General features: G+C 43.9%; 1 protein-coding gene across 2 annotated transcripts in view; it reads right to left on the bottom strand.

Annotated features, from left to right (window-relative positions):
• Positions 1–15,738, bottom strand: part of RIMOC1 (RAB7A interacting MON1-CCZ1 complex subunit 1) — a 238,513-nt gene that overhangs the window by 170,676 nt on the left and 52,099 nt on the right. For both annotated transcript variants that reach the window (XM_069221457.1, XM_069221454.1), the window contains exon 2: positions 8,626–8,732. In XM_069221457.1, the coding sequence (XP_069077558.1) occupies positions 8,626–8,732 (107 nt within the window). The remainder of the gene's footprint in view (positions 1–8,625; positions 8,733–15,738) is intronic.

Below are 15,738 nucleotides of genomic sequence, written 5' to 3'. Positions count from 1 at the left end.
AGCTGAATTTTATAAAACCTTTATTAATGATTTTGAAGACGATTTTTCTCTAATTAATGGCTTGTTAAAGGGTGGACCAATCCCTAATTCTTGGCATTTTGGGAATGTTGGTCAGTGTAAGGAAATGGCTCCCTGTTGCAATTACCCCCTACTTTTTGCCTGATATTGATGCTGACTTGACTGAGAAGTGTACTGGGACCCTGCTAACCAGGCCCCAGCACCAGTCTAAAATGTACCATTGTCTCCACAATTGGCACAACCATGGCACCCAGGTAAGTCCCTTGTAACTGGTACCCCTGGTACCAAGGGCCCTGATGCCAGGGAAGGTCTCTAAGGGCTGCAGCATGTCTTATGCCACCCTAGGGACCCCTCACTCAGCACAGACACACTGCTTGCCAGCTTGTGTGTGCTGGTGGGGAGAAAATGACTAAGTCGACATGGCACACCCTTATGGTGCCATGCCAATCTCACACTGCCTATGGCATAGGTAAGTCACCCCTCTAACAGGCCTTACAGCCCTAAGGCAGGGTGCACTATACCACATGTGAGGGCATAGGTGAATGAGCACTATGGCCCTACAGTGTCTAAGCAAAACCTTAGACGTTGTAAGTGCAGGGTAGCCATAAGAGTATATGGTCTGGGAGTCTGTCAAAAACGAACTCCACAGCTCCAGAATGGCTACACTGAATACTGGGAAGTTTGGTATCAAACTTCTCAGAATAATAAACCCACACTGATGCCATTGTTGGATTTATAAAAAAATGCACACAGAGGGCATCTTAGAGATGCCCCCTGTATTTTACCCAATTGTTCAGTGCAGGACTGACTGGTCTGTGCCAGCCTGCTTCTGAGAGACGGGTTTCTGACCCCATGTGGTGTCCTTTGTGCTCTCTGAGGACAGAAACAAAAGCCTGTTCTGGGTGGAGGTGCTTCACACCTCCCCTCTGCAGGAACTGTAACACCTAGCAGTGAGCCTCAAAGGCTCAGGCTTCGTGTTTCAATGCCCCAGGGCACTCCAGCTAGTGGAGATGCCCGCCCCCTGGACCCAGCCCCCACTTTTGGCGGCAAGTCCAAGGGAGATAATCAGAAAAACAAGGAGGAGTCACCCACCAGTCAGGACAGCCCCTAAGGTGTCCTGAGCTGAGGTGACCCCTGCCTTTAGAAATCCTCCATCTTGATTTTGGAGGAGTCCCCCAATAGGGATGTGCCCCCCTCCCCTCAGGGAGGAGGCACAAAGAGGGTGTAGCCACCCTCAGGGACAGTAGCCATTGGCTACTGCCCTCCCAGACCTAAAAACACCCCTAAATTCAGTATTTAGGGGCTCCCCAGGACCTAGGAAACTAGATTCCTGCAACCTAAGACGAAGAAGGACTGCTGAGCTGAAAACCCTGCAGAGAAGACAGAGACACCAACTGTTTTGGCCCCAGCTCTACCAGCCTGTCTCCCCACTTCAAAAGAACTGCTCCAACGACGCGTACCACAGGGTCCAGTGACCTCTGAAGCCTCAGAGGACTACCCTGCATCTAAAAGGACCAAGAGCTCCCGAGGACAGCGGCTCTGCTCCAAGAAAGAAGCATCTTTGCAACAAAGAAGCAACTTTGAAAGAACATACGTTTCCCGCCGGAAGCGTGAGACTTTGCACTCTGCACCCGACGCCCCCGGCTCGACTTGTGGAGAACAAACACTACAGGGAGGTCTCCCCGGCGACTGCGAGCCCGTGAGTAGCCAGAGTTGACCCCCCTGAACCCCCACAGCGACGCCTGCAGAGGGAATCCAGAGGCTCCACCTGATCGCGACTGCCTGCTTCAAAGACCCGACGCCTGGTAAGGACACTGCACCTGCAGCCCCCAGGACCTGAAGGATCCGACCTCCAGTGCAGGAGCGACCCCCAGGTGGCCCTCTCCCTTGCCCAGGTGGTGGCTACCCCGAGGAGCCCCCCCCCCCCTTGCCTGTCTGCATCACTGAAGAGACCCCTAGGTCTCCTATTGGATTACATTGCAAACCCGACACCTGTTTGCACACTGCACCCGGCCGCCCCCGTGCCGCTGAGGGTGTACTTTTTGTGCTGACTTGTGTCCCTCCCGGTGCCCTACAAAACCCCCCTGGTCTGCCCTCCGAAGACGCGGGTACTTACCTGCTGGCAGACTGGAATCGGGGCACCCCCCCTTCTCCATTGAAGCCTATGAGTTTTGGGCACAACTTTGACCTCTGCACCTGACCGGCCCTGAGCTGCTGGTGTGGTAACTTTGGGGTTGCCCTGAACCCCCAACGGTGGGCTACCTTGGACCCAACTTTGAACCCTGTAGGTGGTTTACTTACCTGCAAAACTAACAAACACTTACCTCCCCCAGGAACTGTTGAAAATTGCAGTGTCCAGTTTTAAAATAGCTTATTGCCATTTGTGTGAAAACTGTATATGCTATTTTGCTCATTCAAAGTCCCTAAAGTTCCTAAGTGAAGTACCTTTCATTTAAAGTATTGTTTGTAAATCTTGAAGCTGTGGTTCTTAAAAATAAACTAAGAAAATATATTTTTCTATATAAAAACTTATTGGCCTGGAATTGTCTTTGAGTGTGTGTTCCCCATTTATTACCTGTGTGTGTACAACAAATGCTTAACACTACCCTCTGATAAGCCTACTGCTCGACCACACTACCACAAAATAGAGCATTAGAATTATCTCTTTTTGCCACTATCTCACCTCTAAGGGGAACCCTTGGACTCTGTGCATGCTATTTCTCACTTTGAAATAGTACATACAGAGCCAACTTCCTACAGTCAGCTTTACAAAAAAACAAATAAGGATAAAGAAGACCCTAATGCATATCGCCCAATTTCATTTCTGAATACAGACTATAAAATCATTATGAAACTCCTCGCCAATAGGCTTCGTGAGGTTGTCGCCAAATTGGTGCACCCCGATCAAAATGGGTTTACTGCCGGTCGACAACTCACAACTAACACATATTATTTAGCCGAGGCTTTGAATTATTTTGCTTCTAATAAAATCTCTGCCATCATCCTCTTATTAGATGTGGAAAAAGTTTTTGATCTAGTTGTTTGGGATACACTGTTTGAAATATTACCTAGATTGAGGGTGCCACCCTAGGTTTCTGCATTAATTCAAAGGTTTATCAAAACTCTGAATCTAATATTATAATTAATTCTGTTAGCGTCGGTCAGCTCCAAGTTCAGCACGGAACCCGTCAAGGGTGCCCCTTCTCCCCTATTATCTTTGCTCTCTTTATTGAACCGTTAGCTATTACAATTAGACAGAACAATCAGATTCATCCCCCTTTGAAGTCAATGGGGAAGATTAAACTCCACGCAGATGATATTATCATGTTTTTGGATGAGGAGCGGGGCTCCCAGGAGGATGTTTTTAAGGTTTTTTCCCAACACAGGCGAATCAGCGGCTATAAGGTTAACAGGAGTAAAAACCGATATCTTTGCTCTCTTTATTGAACCGTTGGCTATTACAATTAGACAGAACTATCAGATTCATCCCCCTTTGAAGTCAGTGGGGAAGAGTAAACTCTACGCAGATATTATCATGCTTTTGGATGAGGAGCGGGGATGCCAGGAGGATGTTTTTATGTTTATTTCCAAATTTGAGAAAATCGGCGGCTATAAGGAGTAAAAACCGATATCATTCTCTGTGGCACTACTCCCAATAGATTACTTTTCATTCGATGTAGGAGATCTGTATGATCGCAACTATGCTCCTTTGCTCTCGAAAACCCAGGCGCTGCTTGCGCGCTGGGGATCATTCCCCCTCGCTATTCTTGGTAGAATCGCACTGATTAAAATGTCTATATTACCATTATTTCATTTTTTGTTCTCTGCCACCCCTTGTATATTAACGTCTGTATTTTTTAAGAAGCTAGATTCTATGTGTGGCTCATTTATTTGGCACAACAAGAAGGCGCGTACTGCATTTGGTAGTGCCAACCCACCCTTTTCTCTATCAACCTATAGCATACCTAACTTCAACGATTATTACTTTGCTTTTTTTGAGTATTACTTGCCCAATTTCAAATCTATTCAGCCCGTAGACTGCCTATTTTCTCAGGACTTTTGTGAATTAATTTGCAGGGAGCATGATATAAAGAATCTGCACTGTTGGTGAAATCTTCAAGAAAGGTTTGATATAAGATCCTTAAATGGCTTTTCAGAAAGAAGTCTGATCTCTATAGAAGATATTCAATCCCATACTTGAATTTTCTAAGCCCTCTTACACAACTGAGGCTGCGGTCTGGCTCCCAGCTTGACTCAGAGATAGCAATGAAATGGGCATATGTAGAATTCAGGAAAATGGGTGACTTTGGTGTCAATGATAGCTGGAAAACGCTCTCAACCGTTTGGACTATGGTCCAAAATGACTTTTTGTTGATGGGATCATACAGGATCATGATCCATAGTCTCAGTGACCTGGACACAGATCTAATCTATGATACACAGACATTAGTTACAGAACTGGCAGGCCCGGCTGGGGTAAGGCGAGTTGGTGCGTGGAGAAGGTCACTCATGGAGTACAAAAAAACCTGACCTCTGGGTAAAAAGGTGAGAAAATGGGATCGGCAAGAGGGAATGGAATTGACAAGGGAGTGCTGTGAGAAAGTTAATCAATAAAATTTTAGAGTACTCCGAGGCGCGAATTGGCATCGTATGATATTTTTCAAGTAAATAGTTATTATATCGCACCCTGCAAGCCTTATCCCGGATTATTTCCAGTTGCCCCAATGTCTGTTTTTGCTGTCAGGCCGCAGGCACTGCAAAATGGACACATGTGATTGGCACATGCCGCCTTATCCATGATTTCTGGGACAGGGTATTTAAGTTATTGACAATCATCGTCTAGACTTCCATAACTCCCAGTGTTTGGCTTCTGGTCTTGGGCTATGATCCCTCGGCAAGGCTTTCACCTAGGCGGGAAATATATTTTTTATTGCCCCTCAATCGCTAGATCTCTTTTGCTGAAAAACTGGCGCTCCGCTCAAATTCCCACCTTTGTAGAATGGTTGAATAAAATGGTATTGGTCAGAAATCTGGAGATTAGGTTAGCAAGGAGAGTGGGTGGTGTTTAGAAGTTTTCCCAAATCTGGGGTGAATTTTTTCAAGACAACCACGTGTAACTATATTAAGGTCTAATAATAAAATTCGGGTTGTTACCTAGATTGACTGCATGAAAAGGGTGGTATCTCACTGGAAATGTTCTATAAGATAAACTATGTACTTGAAATTGGCTTTGTTATTCTGTTGGATCTTGGAAAAACTAATAAAAAAGATTTTTTTTTTAAAAAGGAGTAACAGTCTTTTGAACCAGGGCTGTCTGGGTCATCTTGGGGCAATCAGAATTATTCGGCATAGTTTCCTTTCTATGTTGCTGAGAAGTCATGGAATTAGGGGGATCAGAGGAAAAGCATAGGCAAATACCCCTGCCCACATGATCAAAATCATATTCCCTGTTGTGGGTGCAAACTTGCATAAAACCAGCCTTTTTGATTCTCATGTGTCACAAGAAGATCTAGGGTTGGTCTGCCCACTGATCTTAAATTCTCTGGTTGAGTTCCTATTCGTGACAGCTGTTTCTGGTTCTGCTCAATATATCTACCATAACACTGTTTGTGCCTGGGATGCGTTCTGCTTCTATTCTTATCTGATGATTCAGCCCCGATATCAAGATTTATGGAGCTTCCCAGAATAGAGCCAGAGATCTTGTGCCCCATTGCTTGTTTATATAATGCATGCTGGTGGTATTGTCTGTGCAAAAAACATTGACAAACCTTTTATCCTGGATAAGCTCTCTTGGAGACTCAATGAAATGGCTTTCAATTCCAACGAATTTCTATACATTTTAATTTGATGCAGAGACCATTTCCCACTTATATTTAAACCTGTAGGAGAGGGCCCTATCCCTCTAAGGAAGCATTTGTGGTACAAATTTGGGTAGCTAAAGTAGGAAAGTTAATCCTGTTGACAAACTGCCATCCTTCGTCCACTAAGGTAAAGCCGCTGTCATGTTCAGGGTAATCTGGATTATGCCATCAAATGATCCCTGCATTTGAATCCATTGCTTGTCTAACTATTCCGATAGAGGCCGCATTATGGGTGGGCAAAACGACAGTAGGGATACGGCAGAGGACAACATCCCTAGGATTTGAACAGTGAACTGAAGCTGAGTTTCTTTTCAGTAGCTTCTGTGCCAACAGTTTGAGTCTTTTTCGCCTTTCTCCTGATAGAATACTTTGGGCCTCATTTCAACCTCAGCGATCTTTTACCAAGACCGCTGAGGTACCTCCGTGCTGAAGACCGCCAGTGCAGGTAGTTTTCCGCACAGCGTATCATGAGTGCTGGCAGCCCTCTGCCCCTTTCCGGACGGAGAGCCGCCAGCAGCCACAGGCTGCTCTACCTCCACCGCCACGTCATCAGAACACCACCCACCGAATCACAACCCATGATTCGGTGTGGCGGTGTTCTGGTGACGGGGAGCTGGTGGCGGAGCAGCCCCCATGGATCCCGTTCCCTCCCGGAGGATCACCGGACCAGGTAAGGCTATCATCCGTTAGGGGAGGGGGGTGGGGCGGGTGTTGTGTGCGTGCATCGGGGTGTGTAGAGGGGGTGTGTGAGTGAGTGTATGCATGCGGGGTGTTGTTTGTATGGAAAATGTCTGTGTATGTCTGCGAGTATGTGTGCGTGTATGTGTGCATGTATTTGTAGTGTGAGTGTGCGTGTAGGGGGGTGTGTGTGTCAATGTTGGGGGGGGTGTGGGGAGGAGGGTCCTACCACCTTTGGGGGGTGGTAGGGAGGTCATGGGTGTTGGGGGAGGACTATGGGGAGGGGGAGGTGGGCAGGTGAGACCGCTATCAGTGCCAGAGAACGTATTCCCTGGCACTGATAGTGCCTACTGCCATGGATTTTGTGGCGGTACAGAACCCCACGAAATCCATGGCGGTATGCGGGTTCGTGATACCGCCAGCGGTGTAGTGACGGCCGCCAGGCTGTAGACCGAAGTCTCCAGCCCAGCGGTCTTTACCACCTTGGCGGTCGGAGTGGAGAAGTGGGAGTTTTGCATGGCGGTCACCGCCATGCTTGTAATTCTGATTTTTTTACCGCCGCCCTGTTTGCGGTATTACCGCCACTACTCCAACGACCGCCAGGGTTGTAATGAGGGCGTATGTCTTGAACTGTATCCAGAACTGCTCACTGGAACATTATCTACGTTGAAGGATTTGTCAACGATTTCTGGTAAGACCTAAGGTGTTGAACCGTTCTAGAAAGGCTCTTGTTGCCTTTGACGCCTGCTGAGAAGTTGGTGTCTTTATCCTTCAATCCTCGAGGTGTGGAAATACCTGGAAACTCATCTTTCTTAAATGAGCTGCAGTGCGGGCTAAACATTTTTTTATAATACGGGGAGCTTATTTCAGCACAAAGGGGATAACTTTGAATTGGTAATGAGTGCCGGCCACTCTGAATCTCAAGAACTTTCAATGTCTTGGGTAAATGGAGATATTAAAGTATGCATACTGTAGATCTAAAGTTAACATGTAATCTCTGTGATTGAGGAGATGGATGATGTTCTTGGTTAGATTCAAAATAGGTTGTCATTCTCCTGTTTTCTTTCTTATTAAGAAGAATCGGGAACAGTACCCAATTCCTACCTGGGAGTAAGGCACTTTTTGTATCTACCCCTTTTTTTTAGCATGTTCGGTTCTTCTTGTTGGAGCAGACGTAGATGAGGTGTGGGTGCTTCTTTGGGTGGAGTGTTTGGTGGCTTCTGGGTGGATTCTAAGATATGACAATAGGTGATTAAGTCCAAAACCCACCTATTCGATGTTATCTGTTTTCACAGGTGTAAATAATTTGAGATTTTGTTGGTGGGATGGAGAGGGCGTAGCCGGCATCCTCAGTTTGTCACTGTTTGAAACCAGTGTCTCTGCCTTGAGAAGTTTGTTTTCTTCTCGGAGCTTGCTTGGTCTAAGCTGCTGTTGGCGGGTTTCTGAATTGCTGTTGTGGATAGGAGGGCAGATACAGTTGTTAGAAGGGCTGATATTGCTGATGTCTCTATGGTTGATAATCTCCTCTGTATGTGAACAACCCTCTTCCACCTGGAACAAATTCTCATCTGCAGGGTACCTCAAGATCTTGCGGTATCCCTGTCTGCCTTTATTGCCTGTAAGGCCTCATTAATGTGAGGAGGACACAATAAGCATCAATAGGTGAAGCCACACAAAAATATAATTTGCCTCCCTGTCAACATGGTCTCAGCACTAAACACAACAGCACAACAAAACCTTCTTCCAGCTGAACACATAGTCATTCCCAAATTACATCTTACATGAGTGCCAGAGAAGTGAGTATATTTGAGTGTAAGTTATGGTTGCATCGTTGACTGTGTCAGGTTTCAGGTTTGGTTTTATTCTTTAGAGCTCAACTATAACATCCCTTTCAGTTACGTTTTTTAAGCTGAATTTCTATGTTTTATATATTACATGGCTTTCTCCTCTCCGTAAAGAATACTCACACACAAAAAACACATGAAAAGTTAAAATTTCAACTATCTTGTAATTTTTCTACCTCAACACATCAGCAGTGATTTTAATGATGTCATGTTAATACATTTACCTGTGCATAAAGTTGTAAAAACATGCATATATCCAAATTCTCGTCACCTTCTCTGCAAAATGTTTTCAGCCTCTCTAATGTTGCCGAAGCCTTCTCAAAGAAGCAATCTGAGGAAAAAATACATGTTTTAAGAATTATTCTTTTTAAAATCATATGTCTTTGACTAATGTAATCGATTTTCCCATTTACAGAGGTGATCTGATTCATATAGATTTCTCACACATAACTGGACCTAATAATAGAACAATTATCTTTGAGTTAAATCTGATGCTCCTAGTCATATTCTACCTGCTTCACAATAAGTTGAAAAACGCTGGTGCTGGCAGGCAGGTTTGGAAAAATTGTTGTCACAGAAGGTGGATCAGTTTGGATTAAAAGTAACATCATTACCATGAAGCTGCATTTCTTAACATGGTTTTACGCTCTTCCTTCTTTTCAACTAGCTGCCAATCTGATTTCTTAATATTTGTATTTGTGACAATAGCACCGCCCTGACCAAGTTTCAAACAGATCTTGCAGAAATGCCCGAACCCACCAGTGAATATCTCGACTGCAGCCAATTCTTTAACAGATGTAGCTACCTAACTATTAGTTACTTCGCAGGCAACACAATAGTAGTTACTGTGTAAATAATACATTACCCGGTTGGCCAAATAGTGAAACAAAGTGGGTGTCAAAATAACTTCATCACAAACAGACAGTACAGTTTAGCCACATAGAAGCACTGGTGAACACCAAACATGCAGCTCCCTCACCCCACATGGAGTCGAGGGCACCACAGGGGATTTAACAGTGTTGCCTCGGTTAGCTTCAAGGTCAGAAACCCAGTGACCCGGTGCTTTATCTGTTGTTGAATCACCAGGTCACATTGTAGCTACGCCGCACCCTGCCTGGGTTGGGCACAGATGGTATGGCGGACCAAGGGAAGAAAAACTTGCAAAAGCCCCAAGCGTCACAACTATTGACTTATTTGTTGCACATAAACTTTTGCTCGGAGTTTGCGTGTGTAAAACAAAAAAGAAAACCAAGTGGGCGAATAAAACAAGGTTGCATACCTCACAGAAAGGCTGAGTTTGTGTGTGTGCACATATGTGTTTGTGATTTGCAGCACGTAGCAGATAAGATTAGAACTACTACAAATAGATTTGGAAATAGTAATACAGGTTATTTGCAGTAGCATGATAAGGCAAAATTGCGCTAGGAAAAGCTATGTAGCAAGAGAGATGTTGAGGTCATATACACATATATACACCTCAATGGAGCACATGGATCTGCATTGGTTCAGCAGTATTTGTTAACTTATGTAATGCGCTTGAAGGCCGATATTCAAATATATTAGTGTAACTTCTTTCGTTTGTGTGTGTGCCTGAAATGTGGACATTAAGAAAGTTTAGCCAAATCAAAACGCTAGAGGGAGAAAGGTTAATCGTATTTGTAGTAGTTTGTGCTGTGCTCCAGCCTTCATAACCCGTTTTCCTACAAAAGATAAACACATCAAATGTGTCATGTTTCCCATATGTTTGGGATTTTAGTGGTTTCAAGGGTTTGAGGGTTACCCTAGAGGAAATTGACAAAATAGCAAAAATGTAGCAAAAGTTTGTTTTTTTGGAGAACTATTCAGTGCAAGAAAGTGTGTTTTTTATGCCAGCAACAAAAGGTTTGCTTTCACTGACCTCTTTTAGGTACAGGCAGAGTTGTTAACCCATTCACTGCTAAGCCTCCTTAACCCCCAGCGCTAAGCCTTTCTTTTGGCTATTTGGGGTACTTTGCGCTTAGGACTCTAAAACGTTTTGTCCATATAAGCCATCCAAGGCAAATTTGCATCATTTCTTTTAAACATCCTAGGAATTCTACAGGTAACCAGAGTTTGTGGATTCCACCAGAGGGGACTGAGAAATTAGCCAAAATATAGCTACATTTTGCAATTCTTTGGGGGAAATGCGAAAAAAGTGCAGCAGATGAAAGTGTATTTTTCCCTCCAAATGGCATCAACAAAAGCTTTGAGGTGCTAAAATCACCTTCTTCCCAGCTTTCAGGGTAGGGTGACTTGTGTGGTGGCTCTCACCAGGGTGTTTTACCCAGAACCCCTTGCAAACCTCAAATTTTGAGTAAAAAATACATTTTGCTCATATTTCTGTTATGGAAAGTTCAGGAATCTGCACAGAGCCACACACTTCCTTACACCCAGCATTCTTCCAAGTCTCCTGAAAAAAATGGTACCACACTTGTGTGGGTAAGCCCAGTCTTCGCTACAGGAAGCAACCCAAAACGTAACATGGATACATCAAATGTTTTTACACAAAATTGACCCATGCAAAGTGGGTAGATGTGGGCTTTGGCACCTAGCTCAGCTGGTACCTAGGGTAAGCTAGCAAACCTGTATTTTTTTAAACTAGACACATAAGGGAATTCAGGATGGGGTGACCTCGATGGCTCTCACAATGTTACTTTATCCAGAATCACTTACAAACCTCAAACTTTGACTACAAAAAACATATTTTCCTCACATTTCTGTGATGGGAAGTTCTGGAATCTGCACAGAGCCAAAAATGTCCTTCCACCCAGCATTCTCCTACATCTTCTGATAAAAATGGTACCTCACTTGTGTGGCTGGTCCTCGGGCCAGTGACAGGATATTATCAAACTAAGGGCAATGAGAGCCCTTTAGTGGGGACCCCTATTAAAATCGGGTGGATACATTCCTGTTGCTGGCACTTGGCCCAACCACACAAGTGGTGTTGCATTTCTGTCAGCAGAAGTGGGGCAATGTTAGGTGGTAGGAATTTTGTGGGTTCCTGCAAATTCAGAAAGTTCACATCTCAGAAATGTGAGGGAACATGTTTTTAGTCAACATTTGAGGTTTGCAGGGCATTGTGGGCAAGAAAATGGTGTAGGATGGATATGAAGCACACCACCCTGGACTCCCCCAGATGTCTAGTTTTCGGGACTGTCTAGGTCTGATAGGTTTTCCAGGAAGAAGCACACCCAAGCCCAAAAAGTGGAGCTGTTCACCATTACAAGTGGGATGATACTGGGAGTTAGACAAACTCATCGGGCCCATTTGTAAAATCAACTCCCAAAAGAAGCAAATATACTCTTGCTTGCCATTGGAATGAGATGCTTTAGTCCGCAGGGGAGCAGAAACACTGTTTCCCCATTTTTGAGGGGGTGGGGACATGGCCATGTCCCTGCTGAGTAGCCCTCATCCCTACAAAAAAAGTAATCTCTAGTATCCAGTGGTCTTTCTACCCTCCCCCCCCACCCATGGGGGCGGATGTGGGTAATTGCCCTAACTTGCACCTGGAGGAGGGTGGGGCAGAAAGACTGTTTCCATTGTTTTTTTGGTTGTTGAGGGGAAGATGTGGGGGGTCCATGTCCATTACCCATGCTGGGCAGCCCCTACTGAGACAAATAAAACAAGTATTAGCAAAGCCAAGAGGTCTTGCCTATGCAAGAGCAATTGGCTTTGCCAATATGGTTTAGCTATGTTGTAACCCAGTGTGGCTGTTTTAGTGGGGTAAAGGAGTAGAGTGAAGAGGTGCATGGTAGAGTGAATTGGTGCAGGAAGAGTGGAGTGATGTAGGGTAGAGTGCTGTGGTGTAAAGTAGAGTGGCGTAGAGTGCAGTGGTGCAGGATAGATTAGAGGATTGATATAGAGAAGATTGGCATAGAGTGCACTAGCGCAGAGTAGAGTGCTACAGAGTGGAGTGCATTGGTATAAAGTGCAGGCATAATGTGCAGTGTTGCAGAGTAGAGTGGCATAGAGTGCTGTAGCGTGGAGTGGAGAGCTGTAGAGTAGAGAGGCATAGAGTGAAGTGGCGTAGAATGGAGTGCTGCACAGTAAAGTGCAATAACAGTGTGGAGTGACGTAGAGGAGAGTGTCATAGTGTGAAGAGATGCAATGTCGTGGAGTGGTGCAGAGCAGAATGGCATAGAGCGGAGTATGCATGGTGTATGCATGCCGTTTCAGACAACACCTGTTCAATTGCAATGACCATTACATCTACACAGACTTACAGTTTTACTGATAATAGTATACAGCTCACAAACAATAATGTAAGGAAATAGCATATACTACTGTGTTTTGAATTTATTAAATTATTTGTTTCCAGCACACTTCAAAATTACTAAAATCTGTGCTTCATTTGTGCTTGCTAATTCTGATATATTCTGAAATATTTGCAGTTCATTTACAGACATTTAAATTTTGTTGTGCACCAGAAAAAAATAACATTGTACAGACTTCCCCTACCACACCCTCAGTAGTCAGCAAGATTGTCTCATAAATCCTCTCACGTTGAAGTCAGACAAAGAAAAGTAAAGAACAATCTCCCTCCCTTGGAAGACACAGTGTCACATTTGACCTCTGTTTTTGAATGCACAGCACGGAAAACAAGCACTCTTAGCAGACAGTAAATAAGGTACGGGCCATGGAAGGGGCAAACTCAAGCTGGACAGCCTGAAACAAATAAAGGCAGCAAATATAAAGCAAGCAAATGTGAGTTACAAACCACAAAGCTTAGTCAGGAATGGGTGGAATGTCTTTCCGAATGTCCCCAAGATGCCATTAACAAACCAGACAGTTAAGCTTTCTGGTAGGCTTCGATCTGAAAATGGATAAAGAGTGGTGCTTTAACAGCATCAATAGCACTTGTAAATCAGCAACTTTTGAGCCAGAAGCTAGCTGTTCTTCAAAAAGTGCTACTGATTTTTTTCAGCCTGTCACATAGTCCATCATGTAATGATTCTGTTGTTGCCATAGTTCTATTGTATGCAAACGTTCTGCTGCGCATGAAACAGGAATGTTTTTAGTATGGCACAGATGGCAGGGAAAGAATGAAAGGGTTTATTTTCTTACTGTGTCCATTATTTAAGTAATTTATTACCCTTTTGCCCAGGGCATTGCCTTCCTGCCTAGACTGGATTATCTGCAACCTTGGCTCAGCCCTGATGCATGAGTAAGCTTCATAATGGATGCTGAGACCAATAAAACTTAGTCTCTTTCCATCCCTTTTTGCAAAATGAATAATGACTTTCCCTCAGTGACTTTAATGCGGACTGTCCACTTCTTGTCTCAAATTATAACTGGTTATTAGTGTTTTTGAGAGCCTTCTACATTTTGCAATACATAGTGATTTTATTTTTATTAATCTAATTTTGAATATGCAGAAAATGTAACCCGCTTGCCACGCTCACCTTCGTGCTGTGGAAAAAGATTGCCTAAAAATCTGGAAATTTATGCAGTGACTGTGCAAGATAGTTTTTCGGAAATTGATTTTTTACTCAAAATATACATGTTAAACTTGAAACACATTAAAACCCTTTTTCTGACGGGGTCCTCATTTTGTGTTTTTGTTAATTACAGAGATTCGTCTGTAACTCTAATTTCGCCCTGTCGCCAACCCCTCTAACCTGGTTAGGGCAGTCTATTTGGTAATAAAACGTGTTGTTGTCCTCTTAACTCCCCTGGTGTGATAACACGTCTTTTCTGTGTAGGGTAGACATTGTACTCTTTGGAACAGCAATACTCATGTACAGCTTTTGTTCAGCCTCGGCCTGAGCACAAGATGAAATGTTGAGCAAAAGAACTAATAATTTCTGCATGGGAGACCAGCGGATAAAAATAATAAAATAGCACCTCTAAAATGAAGCTTTTGCTAAAATAATAAAAGGAACATAATGAAATGCAACTAGGTAAGAGGGCACAGGCCTCAAACTCAGAGCTAAAATAAATGTGCTCATGCAAAGTGCTAAAATAACCTCACAACACCCTCCCCATTGTCACTATATCTAAACTACAATTTAAAAGCAGGCTAAAAGAGATAAAATGTCCATGTGGACAAGCAGGACAGACCAAAGTCAGGCCGAACTAAAATGGGCAATTTAGAATTTTTAACAAGGAAATTATGCAAGTTAAAGCCAAATGTCAATGTTCAGCAATAGTTGTGATGCCGCAAAAATAAATAATAACGAATATCTTCAATGGTGATAAAATCTAGGGAAGAACCCAATCTGGCAGGTGATAAGTAAGCCAGCTCGTTGGCAAGGAGAGAGAAGGAGCACTCACGACCTGGTGCCTCACACTTAGGTCCGACCGAGGAGGCAGCGTTCTGTGCAATGCCCCAGATGTTATAAAATCAGGATCCACAGGATCCACAGAGGGCAGCTCATAGGAAGCATCCCACAGCAAAGGCATTATCAATGGGCATGACTGGCAATGAACCCTCACTGAGAACAGCAGACTCACATCCAAAGAGGATACGCACAGCAGAGCAAGACACACTTCCGGTGCATGTTCTAATGGCCACCACAAGAATCGAAAGACGGGCTGCACGTAATTCAGAACCGGTCTGAATGACACTTACTAGGATGACTCGAGTTCTTCCAGAAGTGGTAATCCAAAGTACTGCATCATGCGTTCATAACACAGTTGGGCTGATGGAACAGCCATCATTAATCTTTGTTGTGATGGGGCAGCCATTGTGAATGAAAAATAGCAACAGCAGAATACCTCCAATTAAACCCAAAATTATTAGGAATTCTACAAAGACACTAGAAAATAGCGAAGGTATGGGCAAAGGTACTACAACAGAGTCAAGGTGCTGACAAAACCAGAGCCAACAGCCTTAAAAAAAGTGTACAATCCACCAGTTTTAGACGTATTAAAAATGCAACAAATCAATTCACTGAAATATTTTGGAAAATTTATATTTAAAAAGGGATTGTATCTCTGCGGACAAGCTTGCCACTTCGAGATCATAGGTCTTGCACACAGATTTAAGCGACACATGTTTTTGAAACAAAAGGGCCTTCAGTCTGCTCAGATTGTCAACATTTACGTTAGAGGTAGCAAGATAAAGCCATATGTCTGCTACTTTTATCTCTCGTGTGGAGGGAAAAAGTACATTCCTGCAACAAGTCACAATTTGGAGACTGAAACCATGTAGGCGATTCCAGCCTGCATACCACAACAGTTTTCATCATTCAGCATCACATAACTCCTATTCAAAAGCACTTGGAAGACTGAGCGAATCAAAGGGACAGGAACACCATTCAGATAACAAACTAAGTTCGCTCCTGAAGCATTACATGCTCTGTGCAAGGACAGCTGTT

This window comes from Pleurodeles waltl, chromosome 1_1 (assembly GCF_031143425.1).
Source record: "Pleurodeles waltl isolate 20211129_DDA chromosome 1_1, aPleWal1.hap1.20221129, whole genome shotgun sequence".
In the NCBI taxonomy this organism is placed as follows: Eukaryota; Metazoa; Chordata; class Amphibia; order Caudata; family Salamandridae; genus Pleurodeles; species Pleurodeles waltl.
This window is presented reverse-complemented; position numbering and strand designations above follow the sequence as displayed.